The sequence below is a fragment of the Hyalella azteca genome, unplaced genomic scaffold (genome assembly GCF_000764305.2).
Source record: "Hyalella azteca isolate HAZT.00-mixed unplaced genomic scaffold, Hazt_2.0.2 contig1896, whole genome shotgun sequence".
Classification (NCBI taxonomy): domain Eukaryota; kingdom Metazoa; phylum Arthropoda; class Malacostraca; order Amphipoda; family Hyalellidae; genus Hyalella; species Hyalella azteca.
Window position 1 is genome coordinate 15,147 of NW_025932190.1, and position 23,583 is coordinate 38,729.

Consider the following 23,583-nt stretch of genomic DNA (forward strand, 5'->3'; position numbering starts at 1 on the left):
TGCTGGAGCTTGAAAACTGTAGGAGGAGATAGGTTTGCAGTGAGAGCAGGTGCAAGTGTTCAGCAGATACGATAGATCGCCCACCGTTCGCTAAATATATGCAGTTATCCTAGCTAGGATTCTAAAGTTTGGCGTTATTTCATTATAAAGTAGATACATGATAGCTCGAGCGTGACTGAAGCTTCGCCCCGGCCGACAGAGCGCACATAAATGTGAACGGAGCTAATTTTGCCTCATAGGCAACTGTTAAAGGCTCTGCGCAACGTAACATTTTCGCGATCTGTCGTGGGCGCATAAATCAACGTACAGAGATGATTTTGGTACCGTTGGATGTGTCAGAATTGCAGCTATAAGACGAGCATAAAAACCGGAAAAGCCAGAATTTTCCTTTTTTACCCAGGTGCTCCTAGAGCTGCATGTGCAAGCGACGCGACTCACAGGGAGAAAGGCCTGACGCTCTCACAGTAAATCGCATGCGTCCACACTGGACTGTCAGTGTCACCTCCACGGAGCCACAACCACTCCTTTCTTCGGGAACGCCACTCGTGGCAGGATTTAGCGATCGCGTAGCTGTGGGGTTTTGAAACGACCTCTCCCTTAACGCAACATTACGCCGAAGGCTGAGGCCGTTGGGCCCGGAAGGTTCTGCGCTGGGCTCTTCCTTGTTCATTCGCCCTTACTAAGTGAATTCCTGTTGGTTTCTTTTCCTCTGCTTACTGATATGTTCTTTGATTGAAGTAGCATCGGAACGTATAAACTCTCGGGAAATGTCTCTTACTAATCCATAAAAGCTGTATCGTACTAGGGGATTTTCTCTTCCTGGCAATCTGCATGTCTACGAAATCTCACAATTCAGTTCATTTTCGCACAGAACAGCTGAAGGCTTACCAGCTCAGTCAAGAGCAGAATATGTACGGATCTGGATCCTAGGAATCATTCAGCAGCTGAAATCCTGCGTGCTACATCTGCAACTTCTGTCAGTAATATACCTGTCTGTGATTCTTACGAAGATTCGCCAGACGACGCTAGTTCTAGCGTCGGAAAAGAATCTCCTGAGGCAGTTTCTAGTATTTTGATGCTGAAATATTTGCAAGTCACCCTCATCAACTCGTTGTTAACTTACACGCTTCTTTAAATGCTCCAATTGAGGTCTCCTCCAAAAATTTACGTGGTGACAATCTTGTCACAGTGCACAATAAATTAAGGAGGATTGCGGATTTTTTTCACTATACTTCAAACTTTAATTGTTCCATTCCTTCGCATTCAAAACTCTGTATCTTCCATTCCCTTACATGCAGAACAGCATATTTAATGACTGCATGTTATCAAATCAAGATGAATTAAAAAAAAAATGTTAATTCGATGGAGTGTTTTTTCACAGTTTTATTTGAGGAACTGGATGAATTATATTTCACTCTTATATGAGGGCGCTGAAATAACCTGGAAAATCTCTATTGTTGTTTGCTTGTGTAAAATGGAACATCTTTTTTCATAAAATTTATTTGTCAGTCGATTTAAATAGTTAATCGAGTTTGTTGTACATCGGTTCAAGGAATTAAGTTACAGATTTACTAATCAGTCTCACGTAATCTTTTCCTAAAGCTTTTATTCAATTATAATAATAATTTTTTCTAATTTAACTGAATCTTCAAGACTCAGGTCAGGTGTGGACACCAGGAAGTGAGCGCGATTCTTCATCGCCCACCATGGCCTCTGAGCTCCAACCCAAGCGCCGTAAGAAGTGGAGGAAGTCCAACAATCAGGAAGACAAGCTCATCCTCCAGTTCTTTGTTGGAACGAATCATCAGAGAGAGGTGACGGTGAGAGGTGAGTCACCACAGTCACCAATCCCCTCCACAGTAACCATATCCCCTCCATAGTCACCATATCGCCTCCACAGACATCCTGTCGTGCATTCCCAACAAATAATCTCTTTGTGCATTAATGGAAATAAAATTACGAACCGTTTTCTCTCACTTATTTTCTCTTTGGTTGTTATACAAAATATTCCCAATATTGTGGACGAATTTTTGGGAACGATTTCGAGGCGAAGAAGACCGCGAATAAAATTTTTTTAGATGTTTAATTTTTGCGTGAAAATTGCGGAACGACAAAAATCTTCCTTCTACGTAGAATAACTGCTCAGTGCAACGCCTATGAATCATAATGAAAGCAATCACTTCTGATCAATTCCAGCCAGGACATTTTTGTTAAACACTTTCTAAGTTCGAAGCACAAAATTGAGTATTCGAAGCACAAATGAAGTAAAGCAGAAATTATCAGTTGGATGAAATTCTGTCCGCTATGTTAAGCTTCGTTACGAAAGACGTTAGAGGCACTAGATTCAAACAGATTTCAATTTGATAATTGAATTATGTCGTCCATCTTAAACACGGTAATAAAAGCGCTCAAATATTTTTTCGTGTCAATTTACATATATTATTTTTCTACTTATAGTTATGTTGAAGTAAAATACCTTTTTTTCTCGCTGTAAAGTCCTTTATTTTGCACTGACAAAAACAAAAGCAGATAATTTTTATTAATTACATGTGCCTCGTCTTGATGCTACTCCACTCCAACTCAATAGGAAATAAACATATCAGTAAACTTGTAAGCTCACTGGACCAATCAACGTTACTTTTCATCAATTCTTCTTTTTGTTAATCCGAAATATTGACTTCCAAAGTCAGTTTTGTAAATAAACTAGTTAATGGATTGAGATAAAACATGTAGTCAAAACTAATTAAAATTATTTATTAAACTGTTGATAAGACTGTCAGGAAAACCCGGAGAGATGACAGGTAGGAAAACTTGCATCCATAAATAGATATTCAAGCCTAAAGTCAAAATCGATGGATAAAACGGTCCGACGTTACAGATGGAAGAACCTGCATGTTGACTAAACTAAAGCTCAACTCTTATGTGGAACTGTTTGAAAATGAAGGTACAGGACCGGTAACATGCGTGATATCAAATACTGAGTTTGGCAAATGTGATGAAACAGACGAGCGGCCGCAGAGGCGAACTGATCTATCTCCTAGTCTTCAACCACTCATCCTCCATGATCTGCATGTAGACAAACGTTGGCCAGTAGATAAAGTTGAAGATGATGAATATAGCTGGGAACAAGAGGCGGCTGATGCGGTCCACGAGCAGCGCGTAGAACATGTACGTCTCGCCCTCACCCTGACGCTGCAAAAAATAATCGTTGAGCTCATTTAGGTTGAGCAGTTTGATCATAATTGTAGTGAGTAATGATTAATATTTTAAATGACCTCGAATTATTCTCTCGCCAACGACTGCAGTTATGCTTTAGCGGTTATCTTACGGGTTCAATGTCATCATTAATTCACAGAATTTATTCATGCTCTTAAATCAAGGTACTAAATAATATTGAAGCACGCGCGTAGAATTCGACCGTTCAGCATGCCTAAAAATACGTTTTTTCTTTATTCAATATTTAAAAAGAATGGCTAATGACAAAATCTGTCAGTATTCATTGGATGAAGAAAATATCCTCAAATTGGGGAACGAACTTAAAAAATAAATAACAATACCGCATGGAATTTAGTCCATGAGGACAGCACCTAAAAGACAACGTTTGCTGATCCGCGTTCCTGGAAAAAGTTCCTACCAGCAGGGCTGCAAAAAAACGTGTTTTTTTCCAAATTGCTCAATCTACCCGGGTTTCCTAAAAAAAACTCAGGGTTCTATTGAAAAAACGGGTGAAATAAGTAAAATGTTTTTTTTTTCGCTCAATACATTCATAGTTTGCTCAAAATCATTTTCAGTTATGTCGATTACTACAAATTTCATGCTGAACAGTATCGATCAAGTATCAACCATTATCACATGTGCCATAGCTTTTATTCGAACAAATTGTAAATTTTTGTGCATTATATCCTTGAAAACAGTGCATACATGGACGGTGTGATCTTCCTTTTCATTGCCAGTCTTTTTTGTGAAAAATTTTAAGATATGAATATCTTAAAGAGCCAAATTATCGGGTGTTTTTTTTGTAAATACATGACAAAGCCGACAAAAGCCTATTGACTTCGCTTCACACATTTCACACACTTGACTATGGGCTTTTCGTAATGCATAATTTTTTTAATTGTTTCAAGGACTTTTGAGTTGGTTAGAAAAATAATATCAAACATGAATTAATAGTCTAAAAAAAGCATAGTGTATCTAAATATCATCGAGAAAAAATTATTCTTAGGACTTATGTGGGTGTATTTCTATTTCAAATTGAGAAGCTACTCTATTTAAATTAAATTAACACCAATGTTGAAGTGTATATTAAACTTATAGTTCAGGTAGGGCAAACATAAAATAGTTAGAGGGGATAAAAATGATAAAAAACAGAAAAACGCCAAGAAAAGAAAATCGACGAAGAAAATCTAAAATCGGGGCTCTAGAGCCGCTAGATAATCTTGTTAAAAATTGAATGATATGTGTCTCGATGTTATAGCTTGAAAATCCTAGGAGGCGATAGATTTTTACAGTACCCCCTATTCGGCCGTTTTCCAGGAATTTCGTGTTTTCTTTTTTTTTTCGAAAAATTCACACGAACTAAAAAATTACTAATTTCTGTTTTACATATGTGTACAAAGTTTCAAAGCGATTCGTCCGTAAATAAAAAAGTTTTTTGGGAGGGTATACGATCCCCTTAACGCGTTGAGGGCGGCACGAGCCGCCAGGGTCACCAGATGGCCGAAAAACGGCCAAAGTGCGCGGACAAAAAGGCCTATAATTCAATATTTAAGAGAAAATTTGTAGGTTCCGGTGCAAAAACTAAATTTCCATTCTTTTCGTACTTTCTTAAATATAATAAGGAAGTACCGACATCATAAATTTTTGCCGGACAATGATATCAAAAAAACTAAATCGCGGAATTTGTCCGGAAATAATATGCGTTTAAAAATTACTTTTTAAAGACAACACTTCCAGAGAATCCAGTGTCTCCAATCTTAAAGATGTACCATGAATTTCTCATTTAATTTTCGAAAATTAAAAAAATTAATTTTTCAATTTTTTTAATATATAAATTTTTTTGAAATTTAAATTTTTTCAAAATTATTTATTCTATTAATTGATTCATGCATTGCCTCTGACTTCACACAAGTGTACAAAATTTCAGATCAATTAGACAGGTAAAAGTGTGTCAAATATCAGTTATAAGATTTGTAGCTGGCAAAATTATTTTTTCAATTTTTTTAATATTGAAAAAATTTTTTTTTTAATTTCTAAAATCATTTATTTCGACATTTGATTCATGCATTGTCTCCAACTTTACACAAGTGGGCAAAATTTCAGATCGATAGGATAAGTAGAAGTGTATTAAATTTCGATCACAAGATTTGTAGCAGACAGACAGACAAACAAGAAGTGAAGTTAAAGAGAAGTGTTGTAAAAAAGACCCTTTAACCTGCCGTTGAGTCGTGCCGTACTCAACATGTTAATAAGTATTCCCTTTTTAGCTTCTATCTTGTATTATTGTTTTTAAAGTTCAAACGTTCGATTTGTTGCATTCTTAAGTTTTCTTTAAAACCCACATTTAACTCTACGTTTTTTTAGCCGTGTTTTTTTTACGTTAAAAAGCCCAGCCTGGGAGGATAGGTGAGCAACTCCCCGGGCAGGCGCCCAGTGCAACCCTGGTTCTAACCTTGCGGGTTGTATTGCCGGTCTTAGGCTGCCCTCCTGCGCGGTTGCTGTAGCCCACGTCTCCCTCCGCCGCCACCGTCTGCACCCTCAGCAGCTCAATTGGCCCCGCGTCCTGTCAGAGTGTAATTCTTAATTAATTTCAGATTTAACATCCTTTATCCTGTTGATGTTTCCCTTCATTATGCTTCTTTCCTTCACTGGTTGTTGTTCATTGATGTGTATCAATCAGAGGTTGTTCATTGATCTGTATCAATGAGATATTCTATTCCACGATTGCATATATTTTTCGGACAACTGTTTTTTTTTCAAAAATATGTTAATGCACTCCCAACTTTGCGTTAAAAATAATGAATTGGATGTGATTTGTATTTAAATTGTGAAAAATCTTTGATAAACGAATTTTAGTTTGAGCATAATTATTTCTATTTATAATGTAATCGCTGAAAAAAATTACTTAAAATTTTAATGAGAACGTCGCGGAGACCAGTACTCCAGTCCCGTGGTGCTATATATACAGCCTGAGTTCAAACAAGGAACTTTGGGTAAAAATTTAAATAGTCTATATAAAGACTAATTTTGAGTAGATTAATAGCAGGGAAAATAAGCAGGCAAATATATAAATTAACAACTTCCTCGTAATGAGATTCGATGCGTAATTAGAAGTAGCTTTTTGTTAGAAATTCCAGATTCTCAGTTCGGAAGCATCTCAAATGAAAGTTGTGAGTTTCGTGAATTAATACGCAAATGCTATTTTTCGTGTTTATTTAAAATTTTATTTTAACTTATTATGTTTAATTCATGTTTAAATTCTATACTAGTAAATTTCTATGCATACCTGCTGTTGAACTTTTAAAGTGAGAGAAATGCCGATATTCGAAACTTTTTCAGTGGAATATGATGAATTTTCCTACTAATTTTTATCATATTCAACCGTTTTTAGTTTGCGATTAAAACAGTTAAGTTATCTTAATCGTAATTTTTAAGATGTTTTAATAAATTCTGTATACATTCAGCTTTGATAATGATGAAAATGAAGTCAGCATAAACTAACCTTTTTCTTGCGGTTTTCCTGAGATTGCTGCTTCTCTGAGTGTCCGGCGAGCTGTGTTCAGTGCAGTCAGTTTTAATTTATTAATAAGAAAACAGTTGGATGCGACATAAGATATTTTACGACCATGCAATAGGAAACACGAGTTGAAGCGGTTCCCCACTTGACCGTATTTCATTTGCTGTAAAACGAAGTGATGTTCAAAGCTCTCATTTTGTACAACTTCACAGCCTTGAAATATAGGACATTTAACCCTGTGTAAGCTAACAATATCTAAGGAGATCACTTTGAATCGACAATCAAAGAACATTATCTTAACGTGCCCAACGCGTTTATAGAAATAATCGTAACTAATTACCCTGCCCACTATTATAAAGTAGATATCGCCTAAGATTATGTCGTAGAGATGTGGGTGCACGCAATTTTCTTACCTAATATTTTAACGAATTAATCACAAAAGATTAACTTATAGTGATGCAGGTACCCGCCTTACCCACTAATCGAAAGAAGCAATAGAACAAGGTACATGAGAAGCATTAACCCACCCACGAGGGTATGTAGATTGTGCCAGGTAGTCTGGAGTTGACCATCTTCTTGTTGGCGAGGTAGTTGGCGAAGGTAAACTCGAGCAATGCTCCAAAGACCATGCACATGCACATGCCCACCCAGATGTCGATTGCCTTGACGTGATTAATTCATAAACATGTAACAATATGAGACAAAAAAAATTACATGGTTTTGGTGGATTCAAAATATGGTTTACACTGGAAGTCAATTAGAAATGACCGCATGATACAGATATGGCTCATTTTCTATGTATGCCTCAATGATGCTTATTATTAATATAAATTATTATATTAAGTTTTTTAGTACGATTCAAAGCCACAATACCATAAAAAGTCATGAGCCTAAAGATTAGTAAAAAAAACTTTTATTCCCACTGAAAAACCTAAATTTGCCGGGATGTTAGGAAATTCATGGTAAAATAATCAAATGCAGACTTAGCACGGAAAGAAACTCGTTCAGGCATCAAAAAATATCCAAGTTCGGGCGACAAACATGCCTAAACTTGAGTGAATTACTCAAACTTAAATGAATGTCACAGCAACTAATAACAAGAAGTTACCATAATAATCCTCAGTTACAGCGGAAGAAATCTAATGCTACAAATACGTTTAACGGTTTAGGTAACGCTTTATTTCGGCTGAAAAACGTTAAACCTAAATGACGCGCTGTTCCTATGTAGACAAGCACTTCAATGTATAGGTAAATTTACACCTGAAAAGTTAGTCATGAGAAGTTCTTTACTTGAACGGAAGGTTATTCGATTTACAATGCAAAAACGTTTCCCTCAATTCATTCCTATTGGATTCGGGCGTAGCTATTTAGAGTTTCTTATTCATGTTTCGTTTCTTACCATTTTCACCCTAACATATGAGATTGGAGGCAAGGTTTGCCGAGTCCTAGCAGCTTTTTCACCTCAACATATGAGAATGGAGGCAGGGTTTGCCGAGTCATCAGCGATTCACCTTCACATATGAGACTGGAGGCAGGGTTTGCCGAGTCATCAGCGATTCACCTTCACATATGAGACTGGAGGCAGGGTTTGTCGGACCGCAGCAGACAAGGTAGTTAGAGTGAGCAGAGTTGTAACCCCTAAAGTAACCCTGCCAGGTACAGCGTTAGGGTCGAGCCAGAAGGACACCCAGGATATGGCGACGATCATGATGGTGGGAATGTAGGTCTGTAGGATGTGGTAGCCATTCTGGCGCCGCAGCGTAAAGCTCGCAGTCAGGCCGCTGTAGCTGCCCACGAATAGACCTGTGGGTGAGGAATAGTCTTGGGTGAGGATGTTTCGGTATTAAAGAAAATGTAAGATTACTTCAGAGTTCAGATTGTGTAACTTAGACAGTAACACCATCTGAAAACGATTGCAATAAAAGTGAAACACCAAATAATACGTAAATGAATCGGTATGCTACTCACTAAATTCATTCACCATAATATTCAGTTGTTCATAAAAAATCATGAAAGTTACTACGCATCTAAGTTTAGTTCTGAATTTCTTTTGGAATTTCTTACGGCACATAAGGGTACGTATATTGGATCTAAGGGCTGATCCAATGAGGATCGTTTCACCTTCAGGCACATTATATGAAATATGTGCAATATAAGTGCTGGTTTAGTAAGGATCATCTCACCTTTGGTTAAGGTTGAGTTGTGCTCGTATGTAGAGTTTGCGACGAGGTCGAATTCAGCAATTTCTATGTCGCCCGAAATAACGATGGGCTGCTCAGCGAACCATTTGTATCGAACCACGGAAATCTCGTTCGAATCTAACGAAATTTCCAGCAGTTGAAATAAGAAGTATTCAAATTCTGCGTTCAATCGTAAAGCACAATAATCAGACAAGGCATTATAATAGCGGTTTCAGCGTTTATTAGGCCGTTGGCCTGTCGCCGATTCTTAAAATCACAGAACATTCACAGCTCGATGCGGTCTCGAACACGCAACTCACTGCTTCAATTTTTTTTACTTAACCGCCCGGCCTCCTCGCCGATTCTGACCAGAAACTGGCGCACAGAGCTGGGATCGAACCCGCGCCTCTCTGCGCCAATCATGGCGCTCTGAACCAGGGTTGCCAGATGGCTTAAAAAATGGTGAAGTCCGAGGACAGAAAAGGCCTATAACTCAATTTATACTATTAATTTATAGGTTCCGTTTTAAGAATTACATTTTCCTTTATTTTCGAACTTTTTGAATTTAATAAGGAAATACCGCCATCATAAATTTTAGAATCGGGATCGTTTTCTTGGTCGTATAAAGAACATTTAAAGTAACATTTTCCTGAAAGAATATGATATAATATATACTCAAAGACCGAATTGCAATCAATGATAGAATAATGACAAAAATCCCCGTTGCAAATATATCGTAGAGAAGTAAACTCACACGATGATAGTTTGACGTAGCATTTCTGGGCATCGAACGGGTACAACTCGAGCTCCAAGTGGCAAGACAGTCTCAGCGTAACTCTAGAAATAATAAGGAATTAGTAATGGAAGAAAGCAAGAACGAAATTGAATCATAAATAAAAGTAATTGATTTATGTATGCCATTTAAATATCTGCTGCTATTTCAACAAAAAACGGACAAACAAAATAGCGCACCTTTACAGCGTTTACCTTCGCTCACGTTCGATGCACAATACAATATAGTACAACAGAGAAGCAAACTTTTCAGGTGCTGCAGTTCAGTGGTACAGTACTGGCGCGCAGTGTATAGCAGTACACTGCTGCAGTTCAGTGGTACAGTACTGGGACGCAGTGTACAGCAGTATACTGCTGCAGTTCAGAGGTACAGTATTGAGCCAGTAAACTGTTCTGCACTCTAGTACCGAGATTAAAATCGCCGTTCTCATAGACCCTCAGGAGCTGCTTAGGCTATTCACTTCACGCTATATATGACGTCACCGTTCTCATAGACCCTCAGGAGCTGGTTAGGCTATTCACCTCACGCTATATATGACGTCGCCGTTCTCATAGACCCTCAGGAGCTGGTTAGGCATGGTCACGCTGTGGATGTGAGCCTCCTTGACGTTCTCAAAGTACGTGTCAGGCTTCCAGATCTTCTTGTGCAACTGGATAATAGATTATTTAATACAAACGTTAATTTACATGAAGACTGAGAGGGAGAACAAGATTCGTAAATATTCCGTAGTTTACGTTTTTATATTTTCTAGGAGCTAATTATAGCTCAAGATCATAATTAACATTTTTAATACAATCTAAGAATGTCTGTAGGCGTTCTTACTTAAATGACACAATACAGTATGGTGAGCGCGCTTCATAACATCACATCAGGGTCTATTAGTGAAGTGCTCACCTCGAGGTCCATGATAGTGAAGTGCTCACCTCGGGGTCCATAATAGTGAAGTGCTCACCTCGGGGTCCATTATAGTGAAGTGCTCACCTCGGGGTCCATGATAGTGAAGTGCTCACCTCGGGGTCCATGATAGTGAAGTGCTCACCTCGGGGTCCATGATAGAGAAGTACTCACCTCGGGGTCCATGATAGTGAAGTGTTCAGCCTCGGCTGAGTGACGAAGGCGAGGATCGTTCCAGCGCTGTCGCAGAAACACGTCGATTTTATAGTCCTGAAATAATAAGAATTTTTATGAAATTTCTGCTGCTGCATCATTGTACTGATTATATGAATGGTTAATATGATAATCCAATATACTTCTACAACGGGCTTTACGCTTTAAACAGGAAGAATTTCTATTAGACCCAATGTTCTAGAAACTGCGTTTTATGGAAAAGTGATAGATGACAATGTTTTGGAAAATATTCATTTTTAAATATCAGAGGTTATCTGAATCAATGCGGTTTTTAATAAATTATTTTCATGAACAGGTTAACGAGTCTGAGAATTTTTGTATCGATTTTTACTGTAACCTGCGACTTGACTACATCACTGACCATATAAGTCATGACATCACTGACCATATAAGTCATGACACCACTGACCATATAAGTCATGACATCACTGACCATATAAGTCCTGTCTCTTATACACATCTAGATGTGTATAAGAGACAGCACAAACACACTGCATACACACAAACACACTGCATACACACAACACACTGCATACACACAAACACACTGCATACACACAAACACACTGCATACACACAAGACACACACACAAATACCCTACATACACACAACACACATACAAACCAACACAACACCATTAGGCATCACAGATGTGCAAACATCTTGTCTTGCTTCACAGCCAGAGCACTTGTGCCAGCCCTGCTGCCCTCCATACATCGACGTACAGACACTTCCATCCAACTTACAGGCTGCCACACCCATGCACTTTACGGACACTGACTTCCATCCAACATACAGGCCACCACATCCATGCACTTTACAGACACTCACTTCCACCCAACTTACAGGCCACCGCATCCATGCACTTTACAGACACTGACTTCCATCCAACATACAGGCCACCACATCCGTGCACTTTACAGACACTCTCTTCCATCCAACTTGCAGGCTGCCACATCCGTGCACTTTGCAGACACTGACGCATTGGTGGCTGTTAAGCCACTACCTGTTTTCAAGTTTATATTAATAGATTTCAATGAAGTTGATATTTTGGAAAAAAATCCTGGTTGTTCAAGAAAGGAAACCTTCAATACAGACTATTCACAATTCTAAGTCTGAGCTTTAATAAATATATTAGATTGAGTAATGGTACTTTTAAGCCCGTATTCCTGTGACTATATAGGAGACGAAATTTAATGTTCCTTCAATTATCAAGTTACCTTCCATTAAATTAAGCGCAGTCTTTTGGCAAAGTCGCTGTATATCTCATTTTAAATTACTACCGGGTATTTCGAAGGCTATTGCTCACCGAAGCTGTAGCGCCAGGTCACATTAACAGCCTAAGGGGTTAAAAACTCACCTACTAACATATACACTTTGGCGTTAAGTAGCCGTAATTATGTAAAAAAATAAAGACTAAGTAGCCTCCTACTTATGCTACCAGCCATAATGGCTAACTACTCCTACTTGTGCCACCTGCCCTAAAAGCTAAGTAGCCTCCTATTTGCATCAACAGACCTACAGGCTAAGTAGCGTTCTACTTATGACTCCAGACCTATAGGCTAGTAGTCTCCAATTTATGTCACCAGACCTAAAGGCTAAGTATCCTCCAACTTATGTTAGCAGGCCTAGAGGCTAAGTAGCCTCCTACTTATATCACCTGCCCTAAAGTCTAAGAAGCCTACTTAACATGACTCACCACAACAAGAGCGACGCCAGTCTGACGAGTGCAGCTCTGATACTCATGTTGCGGCCAGGATACGAGTTAGCTGTTAATTAAGTATATTATGTCATAGTCAATTTGTCTTAAAGTATTACTCATAAGCATTGCGCAGTTCAGAATTAAGCTCTATTCTTGACCTAACATTGATTACTTAGTAAAAGTCGCGTTATCTCAAATATTCCCAGTATTGACGTAACATTTAATGAATGCTAAAAATTTAAAAGCAAAAATAGTCCACAAAAATGCATATCTTTATAGAAAACGTTTCGGAGTCCAGCTGCATCGTCAGTTCGTAGAATCTAGAATTCATATAGGAAATTATAAATTAATACAATTTTTCATTTGTTTTAATTTGTCACTTACTATTTGAATTTTAGATTCTACGAACTGACAATGGAGCTGAACCCCAAAATGTTTTCAATAGAGATATGAATTTTTGTGTACTAGTCTTCACTTTTAAATTTTTAGTTTCCTTGCGAGTTGAACAAACAAGTGACATCAATCCTTTAATGAATGTTGCGTTGATCAGTAGCATTCACGGACGGCCAAACGAATTTCTAGCATTCAATGAATGCTGCATTCATCATAAATACATACAGTATCTGATAAACATTCACAAGCGTTGTTCATCATTAAATTTACATATATACTCTTTGTTTACCAAAATATTCTCTTTTCTTTCAAGTTATTTATTTTCATTCAAATGAAATTCATTGATTGATGAATGAACGAGACAGTCAAACACGAGTTGCTGTTGCCATGGTTCTTGCCTTATATGAGTTAGGAAATTTTCCTTTGAAACAATGCAAGTAATCCTAGTTATTCTGAAAACACTTTTATAATAAACAACAAATTTAGCTAAAAATATCAAACATTTCGAGGTGCTGGTGAATCTATTAAAGTTATTTACATTAGAGCTACAATGCCTCGACAGTTCAGGGCCCAAGCAAGTAATATAGTTTTCAGTTAAATAAGTTAGCATGAACATAGAAAACATATACGACATCCGTCCCCTCAGGAGCCTATACTGCTGTACAGAGCACAAGGCACGCTGCATACGTGAGCACCGCCACCGTGAAACTGGAACACGTGTCCCGGCACATCTGTCAGCCCACACCTCTTGGCCCACACCTGTTAGCCACATCTATTAACCCGCACCTGTTGGCCCACACCTTTTGGACCACACCTGTTAGCCCACACCTGTCAGCCCACACCTGTTAGCCCACACTTGTCAGCCCACACCTGTTAGCCCAAACCTGTAGGCCCGCACCTGTTTACCTCAAAATTTATCAACGATGTCATAACATCATAAACTTGTCGGCAAAACACGCTTGAGTGCGCAGAAATACTTTAATTTTATTCACATTCACAGAGAAATTGATTGCAGGACGAATAAAGGTTTTCTGGACGCAAGACAATTGTCAGTAAACTAAATATTTTCGGTATTCAAGCAAAGACAGGGGATAACTCATTTTGTATTTCAAAAAGTAAAATCGAAAATAAAAAAGCAACATGAACCAAAAGATAGCACATATCAAAGAAAATTCTTCCGACGCAACTGCAATACCAAAATATCTCAGTGACGACGATATTATAATTACATTTATAGAGCTAAAGTTTTCCCAAATATTTTTCGTTACTATTAAAATTAATATGATTTTATTCGAAATCTTTCATGAATGTGACAATGTGAGTTGCAGGGCGTTCGCTGTAACATGTCACGGTTCAGTGTCACGTCACACAAATAGCGGTAACCTAGATACTGCGACTGTAAGTAAGTGGTCTGGTGCAACAAATCGGGCGGCAACAAAGAAATATGTACGATACAATCAAAGAAAATGATTTTATTGTTTTTTTATTTTTTATGATATTGGATTAGAGATTTTGTTTATGAAATATTTACCGAATATAAATTTGCATGTTTTGCTGGTAAATAATTTCAAAATTGGTTATTTCTTCAGGTATAAGGCCCCTGCCCGGATGATGTAAAACCTAGTCTTTTAGTACAGTTGTGCGCGCTGCGCATCTGCGTACGTTGGAATGACGTCGCATATCTTCTACATCTGAGTTTCTGAACACCGCGGCAGGAGCTATCGTCTTATCGTCCATGCTGAACAGTGCGACGTGTCTGTATCGTAGAGTGATTTCAGGATACTTGGTTCCACTTCTGGCTGCTCGGATTCGAGAATTTTGGAGGCTCTACATATCATCAAACGAAAACCGTGTCTCAATAATGCGTTTAGTTCATATCCTATTGAAATATTGAATCGCTAGGCTTCTATGTTTTAGTGTTTTTTCTTAAGTTTGATTCTTTTTGTTACCCCTATGACTAAGTTAGTATAGTTTAGTATAGTAGGGTAACATGGGGCAGCGAGCCCATTGCGGGTCATGGGCCCATAGCGAGTTTCTCGCTAAGTATGGCAGATATTGGTCCGTGTTCTCTACCACCGGTCGACAGTTTCAGTGGGATGGAGTGTACGGATTTACGTCTTGCTAAGTGTTTGCGTTATTAAAGTTATTTGTGAATAACTGTTTTATTATTATTATTATTATTCCACGAAGAGATTGTCGTGGCGTCTCGTTCGGATCGAACTTCGAGGGCACGTTACAAGTGGCTAAAAAAGACACGAGAGGATAAAAACAGATGACGTCTATGCAAAAACAGAGGACATATGCCAAGACTAGCGACGTCTATGCTAGGACAAACAACACCTATGCTAAACCAGTAATATACATAATAGATTAGATGACGGCTAGGTCTAAGATTCAAAGGCTCTACGGAAAAGTTCTGTTTTTAGGCTTCGACGAAACAACGGCAGCGAAGAAGCAGATGTCACCGATGCTGGCAGACCATTCCATGTTCTGGCCGCAGCGACCGGGAACGCCCTGTCGCCGACTGTGGACAGACGTTAGGACGGGAGCCCAGATAAAATTTTTTTTGCTGCTAAATAAAACTGTTTTCGATTACTGTACATGAAGCTTTTGAAATAACTATGAATTATATTTTGAAAGCAATATATATAGGGATAATTTTGAGATCAAGTTTAGACCATTAGCTATTAAAAAAAATGTTGATACGATATAAATTGAAATGATACCTAGTGGGGCAACGGGCCCACGCGTGTCACGGGGCAAAGGGCCCATGGTGAAGTCTTGTGTTATACATTATTAGATTTGTCTCAATGACCTTCTCAAAACTATGACTAGCTTTTTGAATTACAAATTACACTTCATATTGCATGATTTTTTTGATTTGCCGTCTCAAGGCAGCAGATTCAGTTTTTAGTTATGCGTATTTATGACCTCTTATCGAGTTATTGACTCTTACCTTGCCAAAAGTTGATTTCAGTCAACACAAATGAGCCAAAAGTTGATTAGTTTTTATGGTGTTGGCTGAAATCACGATTAGGTACGAATTCTCTGCACATAATATCTGGATTATGGACGAAACTGGAACGAAGTTTTTTCTGATCAACTAAATATATTTTTTCTAGTCATGGATACATTTCATGTCAAGGACGAATTTTTTATCGCAAGGATATATTTTGCAAGTCAAGGATATATATTTTTATGTCAATGAAATATTTTTCTTTACGTCAGTGATAGATTTTTTAAGCCAAAAGTATATTTTTTCAAGTTAATTAGTATAAGATAGCAGAATAAGTTTGTTTAAACACGAGTGGTTAATGACCAGAGAAATCATCGATTTAAATTTTCAGGATCGAACAATATTCTTCAGCTGACGTTGGTTGATAAAAATTCAGGTTCAAGGAAGTAAATTAATTTATTAACGACGTTTCGAATGTGACATCATTCATTTTCAAGTTATTGGAAGCATTGAATACTGAAATTTAGGCGGAAATAAGTACATGATACACGGACTACATTGGAGGATACACGGACTACATTGGAGTAATTGGAGTAACTTCAACGACATTGAGCAGCTGTTTTTCCTGCCACCTGAGACAATTTCGCAACCAGACCAGGTCTCAAAAATAACTTGAAAATGAATGATGTCACATTCGAAACGTCGTTAATAAATTAATTTACTTCCTTGAATCTGAATTTTTATCAACCAACGTCAGCTGAAGAATATTGTTCGATCCTGAAAATTTAAATCGATGATTTCTCTGGTCATTAACCACTCGTGTTTTTCAAGTTAAGGATATGATTTTTTGAGTTGTTAATAAATGAATGAATGTCATATTTTTTATTACATTTTTCTTATTTTTAACTGTAAAGTGTTGTTTTATCATTTTTAAACGAAAAACATGCAATTGTGGTAAAGGGACCAAGAGTGGGCGCCTTGCCCCAAGCCCATGGGCCCAGTGCCCCAAGGGTGGGGCAATGGGCCCATTTTGACACTTTCTACAAAATAGTGTTTCATTAAAAATTGAATAACTCTATAGGCGTCTAATTCACATCATACATTCATCATTAGTTGTACCTGGCTTTAAACAAAACAAAGAACCACCTCGTATCAATTAAAACTTCCTCAGAAATTTAGTTTAAAAAAAGGGGGGGCGCGCTGCCCCACGTTGCCCTATCTTCGGCATTGAAGAATAGGCCTGGACAGGCCTGTTGCCGATTCTGGTACTTTTCTTGACTATAGGCTTTTTGATCAAATCTTTTCAACTGACGCTAGATTTAAAATCGCTTCTAGATTTCAGTTGTGCCGTAGGATACGAGGCATTTCAAGACTAAACATATGCTCCTGCATGGCCTTGTCTAGTCTGTTCTTGAACGCGTTCATACTCGGAGCGTCAACAATATCTTCAGGGAGGCTGTTCCACATGTCGGTGACTCGAAGCGAGAAGAAATGTCGTCACGTGGATAAGTTGCACAAAAAAATTGATACATGTCAAAAAATCGACCAACGAGGTGTGAGAAAATTGGTTCAATTGAGTGACCGCATCGCAAATTGTGTAATAGTGCGACCCAAAGATCAAATCTAAAAATCTGTATATTTCGCGCTGTCAGCCGACAACGCTATAAGGTTGCTCATTCAGTTGCTCCTCGATAATGCCATGGAATGTTTCATTGTACAGAGAAATTTACTGTTTTCAAACTGATAAACTGTGATGGGGAATTATCACTGTTTTTCGGTTTCTTCCGCTCGAATCTTGAAACTTAGGTATCAATTAATCTAATTCGCAAAAAAAATCTATTCTAAAAAGCAGCTTTTTCCAGTATCCGGCATGTTCGGGTTTACATGTAATGAAATGCCAGATATGTCACTGCTTGATATCCTCTGCAGCAGCGTCTCACTCATGACCAGGGAAGGAATATCTAAAGGATACACAAAGATAGGTTCTGCTTAATATTTAAATTTAAAGCTTCGAAAAAGGTAAGAAGTAATTGCATGAGCCAACATACAAATTTTACGACTTGATAACAGAAACAAGTTAAATAATTCACTGCCGAAAGTAATGTTATGAAAATACACATGCTTATCAATGAAGGCCTCTACGCCGTTAAAATTATTCGCTCTCAAAGGATATTCATTATTTAGGAACCTCATGCTAATTAAAATCTAAATGTAAAATGAAAATTTCTAGTTGTGGTTGATTATGTCTTCTAGTCTAACCCTAACTTTGGATAGAGATATTATATCCATTGCAGAATATTGATGGTTGACAACTCGATGCAGTCCGCAGCAGCGTGAACATCCCTACAAGCTGCCGTGAGGTGCGCGGCGTTAGGCTCGTGGTACAACACCCGAATATTTGGTATCTTCTGAAACAGCTGACGAGCGCCTACGGCAGAGAGATGATCTCTCGGGAGGACAAGCTCCACACTGGAATGGTATATAACAATTAACAAAACAATATTTATTTCGAATTACAAGGAAAGTTCAGTCGTGATTTTATTTTGCACAATATTGTGTACGAATGAATCGTCATAAATAGAGTTTAAGTAATATTGGATAAAATGGACCAGCCGCCTACTTTACATATTAGATAAGGGCAGCAAAAAAGATGAGAAATGTAACATATTTGCTTATATTGTCACTTTGTGGCTAGTGCTATTTCGTTGCAACGTAAATAAAATAACCGGTTAGTATGAATCAGATACTTGACTTATGCTTAGGTTGGTAACTGTCAAAGGGTGAATTTCGTATTTCAAGAATACAAAAAAAAAGCGGTTGGTACGTGACAAAAATGTGATTTTCCTCAGGAGTATTTGCTGAACTTTTCCCTGCTGCAGCTTCGCCCAAAAAACGTCACAATTAAAGGGACTGTCGAATACTAGCAAGCATTCTATCATCTGGGCGATACGGGCAGCTCTGCATAAGGCGAATTGAACTTTATATTGAGTTTTTATGCATTCAATTCAATCGAGTCTCGATGAACTCAATTGCATTGAGTCGTTTACATCAGAGCACTTTTGGAGCATCAATAAGTGCATTTCAGCGCAAGTTAGTGTAGGCATTGCAACAACAAAATATTACAAAACATTCTGGTTAACTTGCATGTTTAGGTGTTCGATATTGTCTCGCTGCGGAATACGGTTGACAACCAGTAACATTTACGAACATGTCTGGAATAATAATAATCACCTTATCACTTACCAGCGGTAGGGTTAGAATGCAACTCATGTAGATATTAAAACCGAACTGCACGACACATACCCTTCATGGCTGTTACAGGAGGAGGATAGGATGAATGACACTTGGCATCGGAAGGGCAAGCATGCAACTCATGTACATATATTGTACATGTGCCAATCCTACTGTGAAACACATACTTTTGATGACGGTTGTCGGAATATGATGACAGGATGTGTGACAACCAGTCCACGTCCTGATCATTGAGGTCGGGAAAGTGCCAGCGGTTGACCTCAAACCCGCCTTCCTTTAAGGTAGTGCCAACGTTGTTCGGGACGCCCTTGGCGCAGCACACACTTGCTGTTGACCAAATTACATCAACATTAAAATTGTACGCTATTATTCTTATTATTCATCAGTCACATTAGTATTAAAGCTTTTATAATTCTCGTTATTTGCAGCTTGATACCAGTTCTTTCCATTGCTAAATAGCCTGCTATTTTCGTTTGAATTCAACTAGAATTATTCTTCAGGAATAGCAACTTTTAACTAACATGAAAAGTTCTGGACACTTCCTATCAGTTTCAATCTGCATCAATACTGGAGATCAATAATTAGTATGGAATAAAAATAAAAACGTGTATAATTTCTTCCTCATCGAACGCTTTCGTCTATTTTAACGTCTGATGTTGGCCATGTTTGTTTAAGATGGCAATGATTGAAAAAATTCCATACGGCTTCAACAATACAGTCGTTTGAAAGGCTAAAAAATTATTAGAAAACAATATGCATATATGTATGAATATACATAAAAACAATTAAATACTCACTGATAGTATCTCTAGCATAGTTAGCAAAATGCCGTACATCGGCTGGGCAGTCGAGACGAATGTTGCAGTTTTTGAGGTAGACGAAGCCACCCGATCGGGCTATGAAGGGGTGGCCGTACAAGGCAGTCAGCTTTCCACTGGCATAAAATGAATATAAGATATAAACATACAACATAGAAAGATATAACATTGGCAAACCATGAGATTTCTTCATGGTAAAGGGTAATCAGATTTCGAGGAGATTTCATGAGAAGTGTGTGAGAAATTTCTTTGAAGCTGATTTTTCTCAAGCATTTCGGGACTTTTTGACTTTGAAAATGTTTTCACGTATGTGACATTTAATGTTTACGAATTTAATTAAACAGGGTGACTTTAGTAGGAACATGGAATAGGAATATATTAAATTTTCTACAGGATTGTTTGTTGGCATCTGTCACGGACATGACTGAAGTGCTGCAAGCAGCACGAAGTGTGAACTGTATTCGGGGGCTAAAACAATGCGGTCACTTATGAGAGTCCACGACCCACCGTAAATTATAGACGATATTCCCCATGCCTCCATCCGACTGTCCTGCCGGCCTCCAGAAGTAGTCCAGGGGCAGCAGGCTGATTTTGCCGCTGTGGCGGGCGGCGAGGCGGGACAGCAGCTCCCCCAGCCCCGGGATGGGGCGGGTGTGGGTGGACAGCACCACGAGGCGACTGGGCTGCCTGTTACTGGCCAGGCTTGCGAGGGCTCGCTCTCCTTCATCGCTGCTGGAGATGATCCAAGGTTTGCCAATCGGCATGAGCTCGCACGTCTTTAACTGTAGAGCAGGGAATATTCCAATCGGATTAATTCTCAGAATTTAGAAACATTATTACATTCACATTCCTACTGATAGGACTTTTTAATGTTCTTTCACACCTGAGAATGATTTCAAGTAATTGTAGTTTTGCTGAGTCTTGACTCATTGCACAAGTTGACTGGTAGGGCTGTATTATTGACCTGGCCAATATTATAACTATGGTTAAGAAAAAAGTACTTAAATTTGGATTAATGAGAAAAAAGTACTTAAATGTGGTTTAAGAAGAAAAAAGTACTTAAATGTGGTGTGATAGCTAGATAGGAAGCGTGACCGTACGTAATACTGTAATTTGTATATTTTATTCCGAACGAAATTTTCAAAATGCTATTTTGCATCCTATATTACATGGAGATTAGTAACTTTATTGCTGAACAGAAACTTCCCAAAGGTAGGAAACAGAAAACGTCCAATTTTTACGCTAAATATCCGTTTTTAGACAAAATATTTATATATTCGGTTTGTTCATCGTAGATCACAAAATAAGGTTTAGGCTTTATTTGATAATTGATTTGATCAATAATAATTAAGTTGATTAATTAACAGAAGTAAATGTTCTATATACTGTTAGGAAAAATTTCCCTCACCGCGGCGTTAGATGAGTCAGTCTGAATACACGATCGAACAATATTTTCATGTGCCAAGCTAAAAAATTTAAACTCAAACAAAAGAATTCGGCTTATTCTCAGCGAAACGCTCTACGAACAAGACGCGATCAAATGCGTTCTTTTAAACAATGTTATTCGTCGTAATAGATATCATACAAACATTGGCATTTAAATTTTGCTCTTTCAGGGCAAGGATGCCTTCATAGCAATCCCATGCATGAACCAAAAATATTCATCACAAATATCCTTGTATTATATCAAATATTTCACTCGCCTCTAACGAAGCACTTGTTTTAGCGGCAGCATCCAGTAATGCCTTGATTTCAGGTAGTTTTCCATTTTCTCCAAAGTTCAATTTCAGACGGCTGAGAATTTCCTTGCAATCGAGTCTCATGTTTACATCCAGGCTGGTGCCCGAGGCCTCCCAAGCCTGAAGGTCCTGCTCGGTGGAAACTTTCTGTGCCAACAGCAAATCCTTCCAGCCATCAAAATCAGGCTTCAGTTTGATGATGTCATCAATAAAGCCCGATAAACTATCAGATAACGTGACGACCGAACTAACGCTATCGAGTTTGTTCTGCAACGTGGGCCGTATTTTCGCCCAGACGTCATCAGTGTCTTCGTTATCCTGAAGCAGGTCGTCTATCATCTCAATTTTGTGCGTAGCGTGTGTGCCCCTGCTGCACGGGAAGCACACGGACTCCACGCAGTCCACGCAGAGGTAATCCAGCGCCTTCTGGTGCTGGGGGCAAAGCGCTTTTGACTGTGAACCCACCGCACTTGGAAGTGATATCTTATTGGTAGGAATCAATGCGAAGTTAACTGGTAACTGATCAGCATCTTGGGAAATTGGTTCCCTGCATTTCGGACAGTTTTTTGTCTCGGGAACATCGCATAACCGTATAATGCAAGAGAAGCAAAACGTGTGGCCGCAGGTCAGGCAAAGCGGCTTGTGGTTGCCCGAGTCGAATTTCTCGTTACAAACGTCGCACTCTATCGTCGCACTTGCCATCTTGTGAAGAGTTTAAAAGTTTCATGTAACTATTATTGAAGGATGTCCAACAAAATTATAGGTACACTTCACATAAACCTTCTGAAAGATAGTGATCCAGCATCTGTTGGTCTAATACGCTTGTTTGGTCGACATCTTTCCTCGACAATAAAGCAACTCGTTTTACTCTAATTAACTTGGAAGTTATAATGCTACTGCGCAAATAAAGTTTATTTTTGCCTTCCTTAATCCTAAATCAGGCGAGAGACGAAGGCGCTTAAATAAACCCGTACTTTGTTTGAAACTTGCACGTTAACAATGAAACGTGGTGCTTCATAGATGTAATTCTCGTATAAACTACTGAAACTTGTACTGTCTACAAGCCAAATTTCCTGTACTTCGTTCATGTACAATAACACTAATTTTTCATGCCATAAAATTGAGATTGAAATTAAAAAATTAGCAACAATCATTGATAACGCGTGAAAAAATGGTAGTATGGGGAGGTGAAGCACAGATTCTATTCAGACATTATCATGCACCTTCCCACTAATTCATTTTTCCAATTAGTTACATAAGAGAGGTTTCTTCCCAGCGTTCCAGTATTCATTTAACAGCAAATAAATATTTTAGTCATGAAAGTCACTGAAGGCGCATATATTCATGCCGGCGCTATGAGCGCTGATTCTTCTCCGTGCATTTCCTCGACAAATTACGTAAAGAATTTCGTGTTTACATTTTGAATTCCAAAATCGAGTGGCAGATAAACGCTGATAAAGTATATCATCATAAACAATTTACATTGCTGTTATTAGTGTTATTTGCGGATTTTAACAGGAAGAAATTTAGTTACCATTCTTTATATTAAGATTGAATGTACTGCCTTGCCTGTCTGACTTGCGTCTGACATGCAAGTAACAGATGTTACTTGTGAGGTGACGTTATCTTGAGGACATTATCGGGAACACTCAGAGAAATCGACAGACTTTGTCCAAATAGTGACGCACTTATTGCCCTTGTGTGGGCCTTCTTGACTCAGTTTTCTCGGCAAAAGGACGTATCAGTGCTACCTGCAGAAAGTGTGTCAGTTTTTGAACAATATGACCCATTCATTTGAATGAGTGAACTCTGATATTTTTCCGCTTGTAAGCGACAGCGCCCAATAACTGATAAAATGGTGCCTTATGAAATGAGGGTTGTAGAAAAT

At 38.4% G+C, this 23,583-nt stretch overlaps 2 protein-coding genes across 2 annotated transcripts; both read right to left on the reverse strand.

Moving 5' to 3' along the window:
• Positions 1 to 1,534: 1,534 nt before the first annotated feature.
• On the reverse strand, positions 1,535 to 11,231 carry LOC108669843 (glycine receptor subunit alphaZ1). The gene is made up of 10 exons (XM_047884365.1): positions 11,220 to 11,231; positions 10,775 to 10,870; positions 10,228 to 10,355; positions 9,668 to 9,750; positions 8,917 to 9,051; positions 8,295 to 8,536; positions 7,261 to 7,395; positions 6,719 to 6,769; positions 5,669 to 5,779; positions 1,535 to 3,192 (listed from the first exon to the last, which is right to left on the reverse strand). Exons 1-10 carry the CDS (start codon positions 11,229 to 11,231, stop codon positions 3,031 to 3,033), a joined length of 1,155 nt encoding a protein of 384 aa, XP_047740321.1. The 3' UTR covers positions 1,535 to 3,030.
• A 6,638-nt stretch (positions 11,232 to 17,869) lies between these two features.
• Positions 17,870 to 23,369, reverse strand: LOC108669842. The gene is made up of 5 exons (XM_018157269.2): positions 21,660 to 23,369; positions 20,464 to 20,738; positions 19,936 to 20,072; positions 19,306 to 19,465; positions 17,870 to 18,355 (listed from the first exon to the last, which is right to left on the reverse strand). Exons 1-5 carry the CDS (start codon positions 22,395 to 22,397, stop codon positions 18,166 to 18,168), a joined length of 1,500 nt encoding a protein of 499 aa, XP_018012758.1. The 5' UTR covers positions 22,398 to 23,369; the 3' UTR covers positions 17,870 to 18,165.
• Positions 23,370 to 23,583: the final 214 nt, after the last annotated feature.

Bases quoted from the DNA above. Each gene is read 5' to 3' on its own strand.
- LOC108669843 (XM_047884365.1), bottom strand. The intron at 5,780-6,718 runs GTTAGTTTATGC...ACACTCTGACAG, and splicing joins AGGAAAACCGCAAGAAAAAG to GACGCGGGGCCAATTGAGCT. The intron at 3,193-5,668 runs GTTAGAACCAGG...TATTTTTTGCAG, and splicing joins CCGGCAATACAACCCGCAAG to CGTCAGGGTGAGGGCGAGAC.
- LOC108669842 (XM_018157269.2), bottom strand. From the start codon at position 22,397: ATGGCAAGTGCGACGATAGAGTGCGACGTTTGTAACGAGAAATTCGAC. The intron at 20,073-20,463 runs GTGGGTCGTGGA...ATTTTATGCCAG, and splicing joins AATATCGTCTATAATTTACG to TGGAAAGCTGACTGCCTTGT. The intron at 19,466-19,935 runs GTGAGTATTTAA...TTTGGTCAACAG, and splicing joins CTATGCTAGAGATACTATCA to CAAGTGTGTGCTGCGCCAAG.